We start from the raw sequence: 20,809 nt of genomic DNA on the forward strand, positions 1-20,809 counted from the left end.
CTAATATTGAGGTCTAGTGGATCTGTACATTCCAGTACAGTTTCATCGAAAGCTTTGGAGATCAAACGACTCAAAAACCTACATGTGTTTTTACAAAGGTACTACTAGCACTTTCGCCATCTACCCACATACACAGTACCAGCAGCTCAAGCAAATATATGTTCCCTTTCTGCCCCCATACATCTCACTCTCTCAGAACTCTTTAGATGAGAGCTTTGGTGGCCATTACGCCTCTTGTTTTCAACCAGACTGCGGTCAAGTTGTTAACCTCTGTTGTTCTATAGGTCCAAATGGAAAAGCTGGCTGAGAAATGGAGCATCATGTCCCCATTCCATCCTATCTCTGTCGACTCAGACATCTTGGCCAAAGCTCCTCGAGCAGTGTTTAATAGAACTGGCAGCAGTACCCTCAAATCCAACACAAAGAGCAGGTGGTGAAAATTAAGATACACACTTTGCCTCTGCCTGCTAGTTCAAATCGCTACAGTAGTTCTGCCACAGGACACGGTTACAGCTAGAGCCAAGGTAGGAGTTGGCCATGAGCCCCTGGTACTGTGTCTAAATCATCACTATCGTACCAGTCTTTATCTGTGACACAGTCTTTATTTTTTGGAGCACACTTTCTGATTTGCACAATTTTCATTGTTTCTACTTAATGCAGCTGGAGTGAAATCAGTTGTTTTGGTTTCTCTCAATTTATTAGCTCTTTACTGGATAAAATCATTTTCTGAATCATGTTTGTCTTGTTTTCAAGTAAAAGTATCTAAACATCCTTACAACAATAAAAAAAAAAAAAAAAAAAAAAAAATATATATATATATATATATATATATATATATATATATATATATATATATACACTATATTGCCAAAAGTATTTGCTCACCCATCCAAATAATTGAATTCAGGTGTTCCAATCACTTCCATGGCCACAGGTGTATAAAATGAAGCACCTAGGCATGCAGACTGCTTCTACAAACATTTGTGAAAGAATGGTCCACTCTCAGGAGCTCAGTGAATTCCAGCGTGGTACTGTGATAGGATGCCACCTGTGCAACAAGTCTAGTTGTGAAATTTCCTCGCTACTAAATATTCCACAGTCAACTGTCAGTGGTATTATAACAAAGTGGAAGCGATTGGGAATGACATCAACTCAGCCACGAAGTGGTATGCCACATAAAATGACAGAACGGGGTCAGCGGATGCTGAGGCGCATAGTGCGCAGAGGTCGCCAACTTTCTGCAGAGTCAATCGCTACAGACCTCCAAAGTTCATGTGGCCTTCAGATTAGCTCAAGAACAGTGCGTAGAGAGCTTCATGGAATGGGTTTCCATGGCCGAGCAGCTGCATCCAAGCCATACATCACCAAGTGCAATGCAAAGCGTCGGATGCAGTGGTGTAAAGCATGCCGCCACTGGACTCTAGAGCAGTGGAGACGTGTTCTCTGGAGTGACAAATCACACTTCTCCATCTGGCAATTTGATGGACGAGTCTGGGTTTGGCGGTTGCCAGGAGAACGGTACTTGTCTGACTGCATTGTGCCAACTGTGAAGTTTGGTGGAGGGGGGATTATGGTGTGGGGTTGTTTTTCAGGAGCTGGGCTTGGCCCCTTAGTTCCAGTGAAAGGAACTCTGAATGCTTCAGCATACCAAGAGATTTTGGACAATTCCATGCTCCCAACTTTGTGGGAACAGTTTGGGGATGGCCCCTTCCTGTTCCAACATGACTGCACACCAGTGCACAAAGCAAGGTCCATAAAGACATGGATGAGCGAGTTTGGTGTGGAAGAACTTGACTGGCCTGCACAGAGTCCTGACCTCAACCCGATAGAGCACCTTTGGGATGAATTAGAGCGAAGGCTGCGAGCCAGGCCTTCTCGTCCAACATCAGTGTCTGAGCTCACAAATGCGCTTCTGGAAGAATGGTCAAAAATTCACATAAACACACTCCTAAACCTTGTGGAAAGCCTTCCCAGAAGAGTTGAAGCTGTTATAGCTGCAAAGGGTGGGCCGACGTCATATTAAACCCTATGGATTAAGAATGGGATGTCACTTAAGTTCATATGTGTCTAAAGGCAGATGAGCGAATACTTTTGGCAATATAGTGTATATATATATATATATATATATATAAATAAAAGTGAAATTTCACCGCAAAATTAAAATTGAGTCATAATTTACTCACCCTCATGTTGTTCCAAATCTATATTACTGTTGCTTCTTTCTTCCATGAATTTAAGCGAATGGTGACTAAGGCTACCATTCTGCTGAACATCTCCTTTTGTGTTCCATGAAAGAAATATAGTCATCCAGGTTTGGAACAATGTGAGGGTAAGTAAATGAATGACTTTTTTAGAGAATATATCTTCAATTAAGTTTATTTTTTTACTCTAGTAGCAAATAGCTTGAATAGAAAAACTAAGTGAGGTTTATGCTTAAAAAAATAAAAGAAAAGCACAATTTGCCAATGGGGTAAGAAAAATAAATGTAATTCAAAATACTGTGAAAAAATTTACACACATTTATACATATATACATATCATCTACATTTTGCTTTTGAAATTAATGCATCTTCTATAAGAGATGTCTGTATATTTTCCAGGAAAACCAGAGAAAAATACTGACTATGAAAAATAGCATAAAAATAAAAAAAGTGTACAATTGTTTTTCCAGAGGAACAGGCACATAAGCAATCCTATGAAGCAATCAATTGAGCAAAAGAACAAGTCATCTATTCTAATATCTCTCTGAATAAATTCCAGTCACTCATTTAATCATCTCTCTATCTGTCTTTCTCGTTTCCTTCCTTGCATCGCATCACCTTCATTTAAGCATTTCCTTTGTTTATCAGGAGGCACAAAGCCGAGCAGATTCTGTGCCGTGTGCAACCAACCAGATAAAAAAACCGATTTGTTATTTGTGTCATAAGAAGTCTTGCATAGAATTCATAATCTATTTTGGAGTCCTTGTATCCAGCTCTCCTTGCTGTGTTTGTCAAGGTGTTTGTGTTAAGTCTGAACCTGCTGTGTAATTCAGAGCAGCATTTCTGAACTTTGAGAGTCTTGCCTTGATCCCAGCATCCCTGCACAAGGTTATGTGTTTGTGTGTGTGTGTGTTGTGTGTGTGTGTGTGTGTGTGTGAGAGAGAGAGAGAGAGAGAGAGAGAGAGAGAGACACCCCTACAGAGATCATTTTCAAAGCAATAAACTGTATTCGCTGACACTTTAAATGCTTTAAATATGAGGACACTTTTGAGAGAATGATCAAGGAAAGTGCTGACTGGAAATGTTCCATAATGCAATTAGTTTTGCCACCTTCATATGTCATATATACAGTACAGAATATGGCCACGTACACACTGCAACTAAATAATCCGATAACACACAGAGTTTGATTGTGTAGTTGTGGTGTTGAAGTGTGTGTGTAGTGTGTACTTGGCCTGCAGTGTTGGGTAGATTACTTCTGAAATGTTATCTGGGTACTGACTGGTGCACATTAGTCAACTAGAGTGGCTGTGTACAATCAGTAATGTAATCTTATTGATTACACTTTTTAGGTAATCTTATATGATTACTTTTGGATTACATATGGCATATTTTGATAAAAATATAATTTATAAGCGTATTAAGTGCCAATTTACACTTCTTTACACACTTAGGATTTTATTCAACATTATTAAACATGAAATTAAACAACTTGTGTTTTATCAGTCCCTGAGACCCCTTCCCCTCGGCAATTCTGTGAAAGTTAAGACTGATTTTTTCATCAATTTGTAATCATGTAATCCATACACAAGTTACTGTAATCAGATTAAGCCCGTTAAAATGTTTTATCTAATTACAAATACTTGATTTCTGTAATCTGATTATTTGATCCAGATTACACATAGTCTATTACTACACAACACTGCCTATATGTTATAATGATTTAACAAAAAAGACTATTCTTCAGTTCAAAACATTGGCAACTATAGTCATTAATACTCAGTCAATTTCATGTGACAATATTTCAGCCTGGCAAGATTTAGTAGTATTTAATGGATGTAGACAATGATAAATGATAAACATGGACTCACTGTGTAGCCTGGGGCACAGAAACAGGACCCAGTGAAACTGTGACAGTCTGCTCCATTAGCACATTGGCACGGCATGCTACATCCTTCTCCATAGTAACCCGGGGGACAGGTCTCATTGCAGTATAGACCCGACCATCCTGCTGTACACAAGCATTCACCTGTCAGAGGGTGGCAACTGAAAAAAAAGAGAGACAGAAATTTAGGTGCAAATATACTTGAAGATATGTTGTGTATAAAGCATCTAAACAGAAGAACAACAGAAACAAGGGAGCCAAATCTGGAGAATAAAACCATTTGGAGTCCATTCATTCTGGTGTCTGTGAGCTCCACTCAGATGAATGGGGTGTCCTTTCTCTCCTTTATGTAGTAATGAGCCCCAGTGTTTTAGGGCCTAATCTGCCCATACCTGGCATTAACACTGCATTAGCCATGAACGCAGCTAAGAAATAATGGAGTGTCTGTTTACACTAAGTTTAAATAGCCCATCTTGTTGGCAGAGGCTGTTTACACTAACTCTGCCCACCACTGCTCAGACCAAACTCGAGACAGCCACGACAGATTTATTTGGGGTCAGCTGCTGATCAAATGAAGGCGGGCATATTTGAATTTTTCACGATGGGGCAGAGACATTAAACTAGACATTTAGTGGAGTAAGAGACTGGATAACTAAGTGACTATTTGTGCTCCAATAGTCTGGTGGAAACACAGGATTTTATGACAAACTGTGCCAACATGTGCAGCTGTAGTATCTCTGGGTTTAACTACGGTATGTGTATGTGTTGTCACACTGGAGATCTGGGTTCGAATGCCACCCCTTGACATACTTTTTCCATGTCTCTACTCTTAATATTTCCTATAATACTACTTATAGTAATAAATAAAAGAGATTCCTCGCAGTGATTTGTTCACAGTGAAGGTTGGGGAGTTGAGAGAAGGATTTGATCCGGATAAAATTAACCATGGATTTAATGTAGCAATATTGCAGTAACCATGTGTTTTGGTGGAAACTATATAGTTCTGATGTACTAACCATGGTGTTACTACAGTAACATGTTGTTAATAGTAGTTAATAGTAACCATGTTTAATTGTGTGGTTACTATGATTTTACTAGAAAAATACCATGGTGATATTATGGTTACTGCAGTAAAACCATGGTAAATATCTGTAAGGTAGGTTTAGGGGTAGGGGTTGGTGTAGGGTGTCTGTGGGATTCCAAACAAACACAATACAAATGCTGCAGTGATGCCACTATACTGTATGTTAGTATTGAAACAGGGGTGTAAGAGTATTTGCCACTTTTTGCCACAAAATACAGTGTCCTGCAAAAGGGACTATTCTTTTTTGCTGAGTTTTATATATGAAGTACATACATCACTGAAATTAATAAAAGGTGATCAGTTGACTATTCTCAACACAAATGTACCATTTCAGTGTTTTTTTTTTTTTTTTTTTTTGGTTTTCTCGATATTCTGATATTGCATTTTCACTCAATGCCCCTAATGCTGATTCTAAGCTTGTCAATCTGGTGCAGTCTGTTTGCATGTCATAGTGTGTCTTGCCTGAGTGTGTTGGTGGTGTTACAGGGGCAGTATTTGTCACAGATGAGGCCGTAGAGGCCTGGTGGGCAGAACCTTTCCTGGCAGTGAGGCCCTTTGAATCCTGTATCACACAAACATGCCCCGTTGATGTGGTAACACTTGGCCCCATTCTGACAGTCACAGTGAAGAGCACATTGGGGACCATAGGTGCCGACCGGACACTCCTCCTGGCACCTAGGAACATTTCAAGAGGAACATTACAGAGAGAAAAGGGGACCCAGCACACTCAATATATAGTACTTTGTTGTGCCAAAGGGCCAAAAGTGTGTGGACACCCAAACATCACACCCATATGTGATTAAGCATTTAATTTAAAAACCATGTGCATTAATAGGGATTTGGTCCTCCCTTTGCTGCTATAACAGCCTCTACTTGGGGAAGGCTTTCCATGGGCATTCCAATTCACCCCAAAGGTGTTGAGGTCTGGGCTTTGTGCAGGTTAGTCAAGTTTTTCCACACCATTTCTTTATGGACCTCACTTTGTGAGTTGTATTGTACACAAAAGGGCTGCTTTGGTACATACTATTCTACTTTAACTCATTGAATGGCTATATGCTTGATTTTATGCACCTGTTAGTAATGAGCGTTGCTAAAATAATCAAACGTGTTTCCAAAAGAAAAAAAGAGCCCTTCAAAACAATACAGGCAGAGTTAGGGGCCATTCACACTGAACATGTTTTGCGCTGTTTTTAAGTTGTTTTTCTATGTTAACGTGCTAGACGAACGTCTTTGATTATTGTGTCACGTCTTGCAGCTCTGCATTTTTCAGCATCTCATGCATGAGCACCGTGCTTTTAGGGACAGCGTGTCAAGTAAAAAGAACTTCAACTTAAAAGCATGCCTCAAGACACCTGCATTCTATTCGTTGCGCTACGCCTAGCTTTTTTAGCGCAAGAACACGTTCGGTCTGAACAGACCCTTAGTGGACTACAGAGCTATTCTAATCTAAGGATCAAGACATCTTTTTTGTTACTTTGGTTCATCAGTCCCCTGGCTTCGCCTCCGGGGCAACAGCAAAGTGAGACAGCAGCCATTAATTACAGTGAATACAATTAGACCTGGGCCCACTCGCTCTGTTGAATAGCAAAGTGACTAAAGGAACAATGACTTTCACAAAAACTTCAATATACAGTTCTGGCAGAGCATCAATCTTGAGTGTCCAAAGAAGCCATTACAAGACAGATAAATAGCTCAATAAAGTTATAAAATGGACTAGGCATGTTTCATGTTGAAATTACATCCGCATCGTTTGTATCAGGAGAGACAGGTACGAGAAAGACTCGGGGGAAATGCTAACGCAATATGAGATTATTCCTGCTGGGCTAATTCACCTGTCACAGACCAAATAAATGAGGGCAATTTTGTTAAATATTAGAGGATAACAAGTGCCTGTCGTGGAAGTGTTTTCATTCTGCAGACAATCACTTTAGTACGCTAATAAACCTTAAGGAGCTGCAGTTGACACAGTGAAATGAAGACACCCAGCAATTTCAATTGGATCCTAATAAAGCTCTATTACTGGTAATTAATGGGAAGAAACTTAACAGACTTGTGCAGAGTTTGAGGTGAATGAATGAATGAATGAATAAATGAATGAATGTTACACTTATATGGTGGGTGGGGATCAGTGGACACAGGGAATGTAAATGCAAAGTCATAATCATCAATTATCTTTCACCAAATGTAGCATGCTTTTTAACATATTGTGTTTTTCTTTTAAAGACAAGTGAGTAATTTCTGCACCACTAGTGTAGCCAAACAACAACAAAAAAAAGATCGTTAAAACAGTTTCCCAAAAACTCCCCAACCTGCCACTGGTCAAACACGAAGCCCTGCCCAAACTCATGCCATTGGTTGAGCCAATGTTGCTGTGTCTTTAATATTTTAATAATGCCACAGAACCACAGTGTTTACACTTTTCTGGGAAATCAACCTACAAATGGCTTACTTACTGTTCTCTCTGCATATTAAGCTGGGATAGGAGTAAGAATGTGATTTTCCAGGGGTGGTGGCGGGTGGTGTGGCGCATAAGCTTTTGCTTTACGCAGATGATATTTTATTATACGTCTCCGACCCTACTAGATCTATGCCTTGCCTCCACAGAATTACTAATTCCTTTTCTAAGTTTCAGGTTACAGAGTGAATTATTCTAAATCCGAAGCTTTGGTTCTGACAGCGTACTGCCCGGTAATGGCCTTCCAGTGGTCCAAACAGGGCATTAAGTATTTGGGGATTTTATTCCCAGCAAATTTGTCTGGTTTAGTTAGAGTTAATTTTGACCCTTTAATAAAAAAGGTTTTTGGGTGATGTGGGTAGATGGGCTTCATTACATTTATCTATGACTGGGAAGGTTAATGTTATTAAAATGAATTGTATTCCAAAATTCAATTACCTGCTACAATCTCTCCCTATAGATGTCCCTCTCTCTTATTTCAAGCAATTTGATAGCATAGCGAAGTCCTTCATTTGGAATGGTAAACGTCCCAGATTACATTTCAGTAAATTGCACAGGCTGATTGACAAAGGTGGGCTAGGCCTACCCAAGTATTTGTTTTATTATTATGCATTTGGTCTCAGAGCCCCTCCCTGGTTTTGTATTGAACAGGAAGTTCTTGCCCCTATTTCACCGTTGCAAAGCCTTTCTATCAAACTAACTTTAGAAGTTCAGTTACACCCTGCATTTGCACTCGGTATGGACAAAAGTGTCCAGAGTGTTTAATTCGGACATTTATTTAAATGTTGCCTTGAGCATATGGCTGAACCCAAAATTATGTATTAATCAGTCCCCTTTCTTCTGGTCAGAGTGGATTGTGAGGGAGGTTAATACGCTCGGTGAGGGGGGAGGGGTTTACTTGATATAATTTGATTCTGTATTTTCTGTTATGTTTATTTAATTTGTGAATGGAATCCATAAAATATGTTAATAATAAATAAATAAATAAATAATAATAATAAAAAAGTAAAATTAAACTTTGAAGGACATGGACAGATCAAAATGGAAACAGCTCTTACTGTCATGAACAGAAAAAAATAAATAAATCAGAACTGAGTTTCCCTGATGGCACTGTATCTGGCCACAGTGCCTTCATTTACCTGTGGCCACTGTATCCTGCCATACACTGGCACAGTCCTGTGATGTGGTCACACAGTCCTCCATTGCGGCACGAGCAATCCTTGCTGCAATTTATGCCATATTTGCCGAATGGGCATGGCTGGGCACACACAGATCCCTGTCATGCAAGAGGGTGAAGAAAGAGAGTTTACATTTGAAAATACAAATGTTTCGTGGAGGACAGTTTTCCAAGATTAGGAAAAGTCATGAAATATCAACCTGATGCTGCAATGTTAGTAAATTAGTATTCATAAGTAGGTAACACTTTACAATAAGGTTTCATTCATTAACATTAGTTAATGCATTAGGTTTCAAGAACAAACAATTAACAATATATTTTTAAGGCATTTATTGGTCTCTGTTAATGTTAGTTAATAAAAATACAATTGTTCATTGTTCATGTTAGTTCATAGTGCATTAACTAATGTTAACAAACAACTTTTGTTTTAAAAAAAATTATTTGCATATGTTGAAATTAACATTAACTAAGATTCATAAATGCCTAATAAGTATTGCTCATTGTTAGTTCATGTGAAATAATGTTTTTAACTAATGTTAATAAATGGAACCTTATAGTAAAGGGTTCCCCATAAGTATATTTTGGAATTCTCAAAATGGCCAAACAGAAACAGAGCATGAGGGTTAAAAGGGTCATTTTCAATACTTTCAAGGGCACTTAAAATGTTAGTCAAGATTGCAAATTTAGATATACCTGATCATTTTCCACTGACTTTCTGGCCCTTATTAATCAGGCTGTTTTAGCTATTGTATACAGCTCTATCATCGACCTTTGTTATGACTGGCTAACCTCTGGGAACTAACGTAGTTCACACTGTTGATCATCAGGGTGGGCAAAGTTGCTAAATACTGATTAGGCATTGATATATAATCTATACAGTATATAGAGTTGAAGTCAGAAGTTTACATATACCTTAGCCAAATACATTTAAACTCAGTTTTTCACAATTCCTGACATTTAATCGTGGAAAACATTCCCTGTCTTAAGTCAATAAGGATCACTACTTTATTTTAAGAATTTGAAATGTCAGAATAATAGTAGAGAGAATGATTTATTTAAGCTTTTATTACTTTCATCATATTCCCAGTGGGTCAGAAGTTCACATACACTTTGTTAGTATTTGGTAGCATTGCCTTTAAATTGTTAACTTGGGTCAAACATTTTGGTTAGTCTTCTACAAGCTTCTCACAAAAAGCTGCCGGAATTTTGGCCCATTCCTCCAGACAGAACTGGTGTAACTGAGGCAGGTTTGTAGGCCTCCTTGCTCGCACACGGTTTTTCAGTTATGCCCACAAATTTTCTATTGGATTGAGGGGTTTGGCTTTGTGATGGCCACTCCAATACCTTGACTTTGTTGTCCTTAAGCCATTTTACCACAACTTTGGAGGTATGCTTGGGGACATTGTCCATTTGGAAGACCCATTTGCGACCGAGCTTTAACTTCCTGGCTGATGTCTTCAGATGTTGCTTCAATATATTCACATAAATTTCCTTCCTCATGATGCCATCTATTTTGTGAAGTGCACCAGTCCCTCCTGCAGAAAAGCACCCCCACAACATGATGCTGCCACCACAATTCTTCACGGTTTTGATGGTGTTCTTCAGCTTGCAAGCCTCACCCTTTTTCCTCCAAACATAACAATGGTTATTATGGCCAAACAGTTCAATATTTGTTTCATCAGACCAGAGGACATTTCTCCAAAAAGTAAGATCTTTGTCCCCATGTGCACTAGCAAACTGTAATCTGGCTTTTTTATGGTGGTTTTGGAGCATTGGCTTCTTCCTTGCTGAGCAAGCATGTCGATATTAGACTCATTTTACTGTGGATATAGATACTTGTCTACCTGTTTCCTCCAGCATTTTCACAAGGTCCTTTGCTGTTGTTCTGGGATTGATTTGCACTTTTCACACCAAACTACGTTCATCTCTAGGAGACAGAATGCGTCTCCTTCCTGAGTGGTATGATGGCTGTGTGGTCCAATGGTGTTTATACTTGTGACTATTGTTTGTACAGATGAATGTGGTACCTTCAGGCATTTGGGAATTGCTCTCAAGGATGAACCAGACTTGTGGAGGTCCACAATTTTTTTTTCTGAGGTCTTGGCTGATTTCTTTTGATTTTCCCATGATGTCAAGCAAAGAGTCACTGAGTTTGAAGGTAGGCCTTAAAATACATCCACAGGTACACATCCAATTGACTCCAATTAGCCTATCAGAATCTAATTGCCTAATTGCCTAAAGACTTGACAAAAGTTTATAGAATTTTTCAAGCTGCTTAAAGGCACAGTTAACTTAGTGTATGTAGACTTCTGACCCACTGGAATTATATATATACATATATATATATATTACACTGGGTGGTCATATGTTAATGTGCTTGTGGTTCTGACATCTTTACCATGACAAATACTGAATGTCCCATATTTGCAGCTTAGTTTCAATAATGCCCTGTTGAAATGACCAGCATTGCTAGTCACCAGAATATGTTGTGTCTCCAGAATGGGATGCTGGTGTGTTCGAACCACTCTCAGGCTTCTTAAATAGCTGTGCTTGCAAAGCTTCAATCAGCTGCACTAGAACGACCATGTTGGTCCACAAGCTTTTATTTTCTTTGTTGGTTAACATCCAGGCTATGCTGGTCCACCTGCTTTACCAGCACAAAACCAGCATAAACCAGCCTGAACCAATATGGAAATGTTTTCTTAAGCTGGTCTTTTAAGCAGGGAGTTCTGGGTGAACTGGGAAGGGAACTTTGCATTGTGAACGATTAGAGTAAGCTTACATAGTATTGACATCTTTTATTTCAAAAGAGCATGTTTTTTTATGTTTAGTCCTCTTTAAGAATGTCTGATGATGCAAAGAGAGCAGTAATGAAGCTCAGCACGATTTGATTAAAAATAAAAATGCCACTTGCTCTGTGAGGCTCTCTGCAGATCAGGGCAATTTATTCCCTTTTTAGGTTTATCCATGAATCTCCATTCAGATTCTCCTCCACTCCACTTCATTTACCTCTAAAAGTATTTAGTCTTCCCTCTATTCACATAACCCTCCCTTTCACCCTCTAATTACTCTCTCTTCTCCTTCCTTCCTTTTAACTGTGACTCACCTCTTCCGTCATTTCAGTAGTTTGCCCTCTTACTCCCCTTCACTCTCTGTCCTCTCATCTGTCTCATCCTTATTCCCCACTTTCTCTTTTCTGTATTTCATTTTCTCAGTCACTTTCCCTCTGTGCGTCATGTTTACACTCTTCCGGGCCTCCTGTGTGCAGTTTCTTACCGTCCATCCAGCTGGGCATGAGCATTCGCCAGTGATGTGATGGCAGGTTCCTCCATTCTGACAAGGACAACGTTGCTCACACTGTGGCCCGTGGCTTCCAGAGGGACAGCGCTCTCCACAGCTACCAAACCACGGGAGCAAACACATGAAACTCAGACAGTAGTTGCATGGGATTGCAACATAAAACACAAGAGTGTTCAAAGACTTATGAACAAAAACTTTAAATTTGAAAGTACCCTCACAAGTACTTCACAGTGTTTTTGTTACAATGAATATAGAAAAAGAATAATTATATAGTATGTAGATTAAAGGAATGAGCCACGAGACGCTGCACGTTACTGTGATTTAATCACAGGAAAGGAGTGTTCTTGGGCATGACTCAAAGCTATCAGCCCCCTTATCCATGGTAAAATCACTGTAACTTATAGACTTGAGTGTATTATTGCTTTTATAAAACAGCAGCAACAACAATATGATTAAAAAAAAACCCTATTAATATACCCATATTATTAATATATAGCTATGTATATATATATATATATATATACAGGTACACTGGCGGCCAAAAGTTTGGAATAATGTATATATTTTGCTGTTTTGGAAGGAAATTGGTACTTTAATTTACCAAAGTGGCATTCAACTGATCACAAAGTATAATCAGGGCATTACTGATGTAAAAAAACAGTACCATCACTATTTGAAAAAAGTAATTTTTGATCAAATCTAGACAGGCCCCATTTCCAGCAGCCATCACTCCAACACCTTATCCTTGAGAAATCATGGTAAATTTCTAATTGGGTACTAGAAAATCGCTTGCCATTATATCAAACACAGCTGAAAGCTATTTGGTTTGTTAAATTAAGCTTAACCTTGTCTTTGTGTTTGTTTTTGAGTTGCCACAGAATGCAATAGACTGGCATGTCTTAAGCTCAATATTAGGTCAAAAATGGCAAAAAAGAAACAGCTTTCTATAGAAACTCGTCAGTCAATCATTGTTTTGAGGGATGAAGGCTATACAATGCTTAAAATTGCCAAAAAACTGAAGATTTCATACAAAGGTATACACTACTGTCTTCAAAGACAAAGGACAATTGGCTCTATCAAGGACAGAAAGAGATGTGGAAGGTCAGATGTACAAATAAACAAGAGGATGAGTCTCTAGTTTGAAAAAATAGACCCATCGCTTGTCCTAAACAGTAAAGAGAAGACTCAGGGGTGCAGGTCTTATGGGAAGAACTGCAAAGAAATAGCCACTTTTGAAACAGAAAAACAAAAAGAAAAGGTTAGAGTGGGCAAAGAAACACAGATATTGGACAACAGATAATTGGAAAAGAGTGTTATGGATCTTAACCCCATTGAGCTTTTCTGGGATCTTCTAGACTGTAAGGTGCGTGAGAAATGCCCGACAAGACAGCCACATCTATGGCAAGTGCTACAGGAAGCGTGGGGTGAAATGTCACCTGAGAATCTGGACAAATTGATAGCTAGAATGCTAAGGATCTGCAATGCTATCATTGCTGCACGTGGAGGAGCTTTTTATGAGAACTCTTTGAAGTAGTTTAAGAAGTTCTGAATTTGTTTTCAAATTGTAATAGCAATTTTTCATGTTATTAATGTCCTGACTATACATTGTGATCAGTTGAATGCCACTTTGGTGAATAAAAGTATATATATATATAGTATGTGTGTGTGTGTGTGTGTGTGTGTGTGTGTGTCACATAATATATACAATATTAAAAATATAATAAACACACACATACACACACACACACATATATTATTCTAATAATATCAAAATACAATACGATTTATATCGAAATAAAATGGAAATACCTTATATACCCTACATTGCAAACCAGACGGCTTTATCTCTGGTACTCACATCGGGCCCATATAGCCTGGTGCACATATGCATTCCCCCGTCTCATGGTGGCAGGTGGCCCCATTGAGGCATTGGCATTGCAGCTGGCAGCCCTTGCCATAGTATCCAGGCTCACACTGATCCTCACAGCGCCAGCCTTGGTAGCCGTCTGTGCATACACAGGCTCCTGTGATGGGGTTACACAGGGCCCCATTCTTGCACTGGCAGCGGTTGCTGCAGTGGGGCCCCCAGTGGCCACTTTCACAACCTGAAACACAGAGGAGAAGAAAAGGGGCTTTTTACACCAGGCACAGAAAGGAGACTCTTCTACCTAAAATGCTGCCATACTCCAGCAAAAATTGAGGGAGGACACTCTTGCTGATCAGAACAACTTGGTTGTACTAAATCCTGAGCAACAGAATGTGGACTGCCAACCTGTAATCCTGCAATTGGCAAGTCGCAAGATTTGTGAAGACATTGAATTTTATTACTTACCATATGCTGAAATATATGGCTTTGCACAGTGTTTATCAATACAAGTGAATCCTACTGAGAGTGGGGATTAGCTGAAGCATAGATTATTTACATTCTGCCCTCTCTTCACTCTAAATTATCAACAAGCTAATATCACGATGGAGGAAAACTCTTTTGCAAGCAAATAACTAATCTTGCAGCCAGTGGCCCAGGGATGCTATAAATCTCTGGGCCTGACACAGTTGTTTTTGTGTTTACACTGTTACAGTAGATAGCATAAATGTTTCTCTGTGCACCTGGAGGTGTTTGAGGTGACTGTGAGAATCGTTTATCTCCTGGCTTCCCCACCTCATACCATAAAATACTGCTTAATCAATATTTTTGCATTATTTCTGATATATTAAAGGCGTTCTTTAAAAGGGAAGTGTGCTATTCTCACATCACTAGTGTTACCATTGCAAAAATATTACTTTTTTTAACAGGTTTCCTGAACACTCCCCCTTGGTCAAACAAACCCCAATCTCAAACTCGTGCCACTAGTTAGCTAGTGTTGCTATGTCTGGCAGGTCAGGATACTAAAAAAAGAGAGCAATATTTTTACAATTCTACAGATCTACTTTTGTTTACATTTTTCAGGGGAATCAGCCTACACATGGCTTTTCTACAGTTTCCTCTGCACATTAGGCAGATTGTTATGGACTGACAATCTCAGTCACCATTCACTTTCATTGTATGAAAAAAAGATTTAATGAAAGTGAATGAGACCTAACATCTCCTTTTGTATTTAATGGAGGAAAGAAAGTCATACAGGTTTGGAACAACATGAGTAAGTTATACATTTTCATATAGAAATAATAAATTTTTATTTTTGGGTAAACTATCACTTTAAGATGGAATAGGAGAAAATAATTAAAATAAATTTTCTCATAGTTAAAATTCCTTTAGAAATTTTCTCAATTGTAAAATTGATTCCCTCAAAAAGTGGAATCACTGTGGCTCTGTGGGGCTATCAAAACATTGCTCTGTTTGTTTGAGCATCCCGACCAGCTTGACACAGCAACATTAACCAATAGCCTGTGTTTGGGGCGGGGGTATTTGTTTGTCCGACCAATCATAGACATGGCGGGCGTTCACAGAACAGTCAGTTTTTGCAATTCCATGTGGTGACACTAGTGGAACAGCTGATGGTTTTGTCCAAAGCAATGCAAAAAACTCTTATTAAAGGGACAATCCCCTTGATGCAAACTTCATTTAAGTGCCTCGCTCGAGAACACAATTGTGATAGGTCACGATAATACAAACTTCCTGTTACCAAACCCAGATCTTAAACCACTAGTCTACACCATGAATGTCAAGCACTTGGCAAAGCTAATAAGCTAAGAAGGCCATTTTGAAAGTGGATAAGACCTAATGAGGACTGTTTACTGTGAAGAACCAGCATCCGGTGTCTGTGCCAGACTAACATCAGGTCAATGATCAGCACTTGAAAAAGATAGACTGGCACAGAAGGGGGTCAAGGAACATCCTGGCACCGTGGCGAGTCTTTCCCGAAAGGTGCAAAGCAGGCCGCGTTAAGCAGCTCACAGAGGCCAGGAGGCACATTATTGATTTGAGTAAATCTGCCACGGATGAGTTCTCCTGTTGGATGAGCTCTCATGCCACACAAATGACCAGGCTGCATTAAAGGTAGGGAATCTGCGGGAGGTCAGTGAAGACAGAAATGCTGATTGACTGCTCTGCTCGCAGTCAATCAGCACTCATCACTCTCCTCTCAGCTCTCCCACGCTGATGAGAGGAAAAAGAGCAGAAAAACACAACACATCCACTGTTTGCTGCACCCGTTGGCCCCCAGACTTCGTCAACTCCCAATCAGCCTCACTTTCGAAGACACGTCACACTGAGCAGCAAACAGTTTCCCTCCCATTCAACACAGCAAATCCACTCTGCTTTGGCTTCAAGTCCACCTGCCTCTTCATCTGCAGCTCTTCTAAATCACTGCGGAGGAGGCCAAATAAAATGAAAATCTAGACAGAGCTTAATTTGCAGAAGTCTTTTTCTCAGAAGCTGCTCAAAACTTTGCCATTGAAGACTCAAAGCCTCTTTTCCCCCCAAGGCGAGACGCCTCATCAGCCTCCTAAAGCCCATTATCTCTCGGCCCGTCTCTTCTGTGTTTAGTTTTTCTCGACTCATGGGCCCTCTGACAGCATTTAGTCACGATTAAAGAGTCAGAGTTCACTTGGTGCCACAGGCAAGGCTGTAAAACACACCTAGTCTTATTCCTATTTCTCTGTGTTTAAAGTCTGAAGGGAGCTTCTGTAAGGATGAGTCTAATCAGAGAAAAGATGAGGGAGAAGTGAATGATGCCCCCAATGGGGCAGTGAACATTAGCGAGTGCGTGTGTGGGCAGAGACTTCTTGGTAAGTACACAAAATGGCCGACCTGGACAACAACCCCTATTAAAAGCATTTGGCATTGCACTAACAGGCTAATCAAAGGATGTGTATTGGGAGACAACCCATGCTCTCCTTCACAAACTTGCACCTAAAGGCATCAGAGCCGAGCTGTGTGCATGAGTTTGTGTACTGTACTTTAATAAGCAGGAAAATATAATGGTCTGATCTGATCAGATAGTTGGATGAGATCTCAGTGTAGGGCAGCATCATGCACATTTCTATGAAAACTGAGGCTGAGAAATCTGTAATGCTGGTACTTGAAGTTCTCCCACATGTCTCCCTATCCTCATTACAAAGAAAGTAAAATCCTTTCAGCTGCAGGCCTAATTCAAAAATTATTAAGGCTGAAAAATATGTATTTTGGTGCTGCCTAAATCTTTGTGCATAACTAAATAAACATTAACATTACTGGCTAATTAGGGACTTGTAAAGTGTAAACCATCGTATTTTGATGACAAAATATAACACTCATGTGGAACAAGCTGCAAGGCCTGGTTATGCTGTCTACAATGCTGTATTGAAAGAACTGATCACTCAAAAATGTAAGTCCTGTCATTAATATTTACTCCCCCTCTTGTTGTTTCTAACCCACATGCTGTAATTTTTCTGTTGCACACAAAATCATTTTCTAAGAATTTTCATGCTGCTCTTTTCCACTCAACAACAGTTCATAGTGACCACAGCTGTCAAAACACCATAAAACTCCAAGAAAGTAGTCCACTTAACTTAACCACTACTGTATATTCCAAGTAATCTTAAGCCATATTAGCTTGGTGTTAGATATATGCCAAAATTTAAGTTGCTATTCACTGATAATCTTCCCTTCTGCTAAAGGTCTGAAATCTGGTGTTCATGTTATGATTGAAAAATGACACCATTGATGGCAAAAGGTCGGTGGTTCATTGGCTAGTGTTGTAGCCGAATGCAACACGTTTGAATCAGTATATAAATAGAGAATGAGATTTGAGAACTGCAGTGGAGGGCAAGATCTTCAATGAATAACAACCACAATTTCTGGGTACGTTTTGGAGCTTAAAATTTGTGGTCATTAACTGCTATTGTATGTAGAAGAGCTGCATGAATATTCCCCCAAAATTCTCCTTTTGTTTTCTACAGAAAAAAAATAAAAATGCACAGGCCCCACGATTTTGGAATAATATGGGGGTAAGTAAATAATTACAGATTTTGTTTTATTTTTGGGTGTACAGTACTATTCCTTTAAAAAAAGTTGGGAATTTTAACCAAAAGCTTCAACAGTTGCAATTTGCCCTTTTTATCATCCAAGAGTTAGAGTGCAGCCATCTAAATGTTTGTAACAGGGCCAAAGGTTCCTGAATCAGTTAGTGTAATAGGAAACACTGTACAAGAGCCTGATTACAGCACTGTGTCTCTATCACAGCACACAGTGCCTCCAGGGCCAATTACTACTTCCTTGCACCCAGTCCAGCCCATTCCATTCCTTTAATTAGAGCTCCAGCGGTGAAGGGACACACTCCGGTCAACCCTTCTCACCCAAGTTTTAGCATTTGTGGTTAATGACTTGAGGAATTGCATTCTAGACAATAACAGATATATGAAGATCTCAAACCTTGACAGCTGAACTCTTCTGTTTGAGTTAATCTCTGCTAAGCCACGATGAATACAGTATGGGAGTTTCCTTTCATGACAGAGTGTCTTAATTACTGTGAGTCACTATCATAGCGCTGTGAGCTATGTGACTCAAGTCTGTCTCTATGCCTCAGTGACGTTTAGAGCGAGTTCTCTTTAGTGCCAGTAGATTGTATTTGTCAGAGCACAGGTTATACAGAAAACCCTTATTAAGGCATTGTTAAACAGTGTACAACATGAAAATGAAAATATGCTGTTTTAAAATACATTGTGAATGGCAAAACCTTATGTGCTCTGATATTACCAGTTCTGTTTGTCCATCCTTCCATCCATCCATCTATCTGTCTACACTCTTAGAAATAAAGGTTCTTTATCAGCATGTGTAACAGGAGCCAGCTGGTACGTGATAGCTGTGAGCTACTATACGTATGTGTAAACCTCACTCCCATGACCTCAAAAGGAGCACTATCGACTGATGCTTGAGGCTGTCGCCTTTAGCCTCCACATTAGCATGCCCGCCTCCCATGCTGGAGATGCTGGTTCGAATCCTGTTTGGAGCGGGTCAAGCAGGACCGGTTACAGAGGTGCCGTGACATGGATGGGAGTGAAGTTTAGGGAGGTGAGTGTAACGGGAGCCAGCTGGTATGTTATAGCTGTGCGGTATGTGTAAACCTCACTCCCCTGGCCTCAAGAGGCACACTAGCGACTGATGCTAGACGAGGCTGTCACCTTAAGCCTCCTCATTAGCGCGCTCTTCTCCCATGCCTGAGACCCCGAATTCTGTTCGGAGCAGGTACACACACACACATACACACACACACACACACACAGGTTGAGCAGAACCGGTTACACATGCATGGTTCCATGAGGAACCTTTAACATCCATGGAAACTTCCCATTGCAAAAAATGTTCTTTGTAGTGAAAAAAGGTTCTTTAGACCTATTTAGAATGTTTCTTTTACTGTAAGAACCTTTCACTGAAAGGTTCTTTGTGGAACCAAAAATGGTTCTTCTATGGCATCGCCACAAAACACCCTTTTTGGAACCTTTATTTTTAAGAGTCTGTCTGTCTGTCTGTCTGTCAATCTATCGACCCGGGTTTGAATCCCGACAAAATTTCTATAGGAAAAAGTCATGTGGGTTACAAGCAACATGAGTGTCGGTAAATGGTAAATTAATTTTCAGTTTAAAGCAAATGATCTGTGGAAGGTGGACCAAATTTAGTGTGATGTGAATGTGTAATTTCTGCCACAGTGCTTTAGCCAAAAATGTTTATATATATACAGGGTTGGGAGGGTTACTTTTAAAATGTATTCCACTACAGATTACAGAATACATGCTGTAAAATGTAATTTGTAACGTATTCTGTTAGATTACTCGAGGTCAGTAATATATTCTACATACTTTGGATTACTTCTTCAGCACTGGTAGATTTTTTCACTTGTTTTGACTATAAAAACTCTGTCAGTACAGTAAGACAAAATACACATGTTAAAAATATATGATCTGAAAAAAGCCCAAATATCTTATTGCTTCAAAATTTTGTAGCTTCTAAAACAAGATAAAGGCAAACAGACCTTGTTTTAAGGATTTTTAGATATTTTTTACAGAAAAACATGACAAAAATTCTCATCAAGAATAAGATTTTTGCCCTAATATCAAAGATCTTACTAGAGAAAACAATTATGATCTAACATGGATTTTCTTGATAAAAATGTATGATCATGCCTGGTAACAGGTGCATGTAAAATGGCTAGAAATAGCTTTTTAGCTTGGCATAAAGCTAAATGTTTACATGACAATTTACACAAGGTTTATTTATATTTCCACTGCTCCAAACTTACTTCAAAACGTACTTCTCTGTCTGCTTGTATGAATGTAACACATCTTAAGTGTTTCACTGCTGTTCAAATGCTCTTTATATTGCATCATTTATATGTATAAATGTTTTCCAACTGAATAGACTACATATTAAATTGAACAAATGACAATAAAATGCAAAGTAATATTTTAATTAATCAAAATACTTTTTGAATGTAACTGTATTCTGATTACCAACAATTTAAATTGTAACTGTAGTGGAATACAGTTACTTATATTTTGTATTTTAAATACATAATCCCGTTACATATATTCTGTTACTCCCCAACCCTATATATATATATACACACACACACACACACATATATATATATATATATATATATATATATATATATATATATATACTTTTTTTGGAAGTTGCATTTTTGGAAGTCTCTTGACTTAAATATCTGAGGGGGGAGTTGCCATTTCTTGAAGCTCAATAAAATGCACACACACATGTTGGTGCAGC

At 39.1% G+C, this 20,809-nt stretch overlaps 1 protein-coding gene across 1 annotated transcript in view; it reads right to left on the bottom strand.

Moving 5' to 3' along the window:
* Positions 1-20,809, bottom strand: part of LOC127417252 (multiple epidermal growth factor-like domains protein 11) — a 133,823-nt gene that overhangs the window by 59,609 nt on the left and 53,405 nt on the right. The window contains exons 6-10 of the mRNA XM_051657129.1: positions 13,961-14,207; positions 12,079-12,199; positions 8,765-8,901; positions 5,633-5,845; positions 4,073-4,247 (exon numbers count right to left, since the gene is read on the bottom strand). Coding sequence (XP_051513089.1) covers positions 4,073-4,247; positions 5,633-5,845; positions 8,765-8,901; positions 12,079-12,199; positions 13,961-14,207 — 893 coding nt within the window. The remainder of the gene's footprint in view (positions 1-4,072; positions 4,248-5,632; positions 5,846-8,764; positions 8,902-12,078; positions 12,200-13,960; positions 14,208-20,809) is intronic.

The sequence above is a fragment of the Myxocyprinus asiaticus genome, chromosome 26, assembly GCF_019703515.2.
Source record: "Myxocyprinus asiaticus isolate MX2 ecotype Aquarium Trade chromosome 26, UBuf_Myxa_2, whole genome shotgun sequence".
Classification (NCBI taxonomy): Eukaryota; Metazoa; Chordata; class Actinopteri; order Cypriniformes; family Catostomidae; genus Myxocyprinus; species Myxocyprinus asiaticus.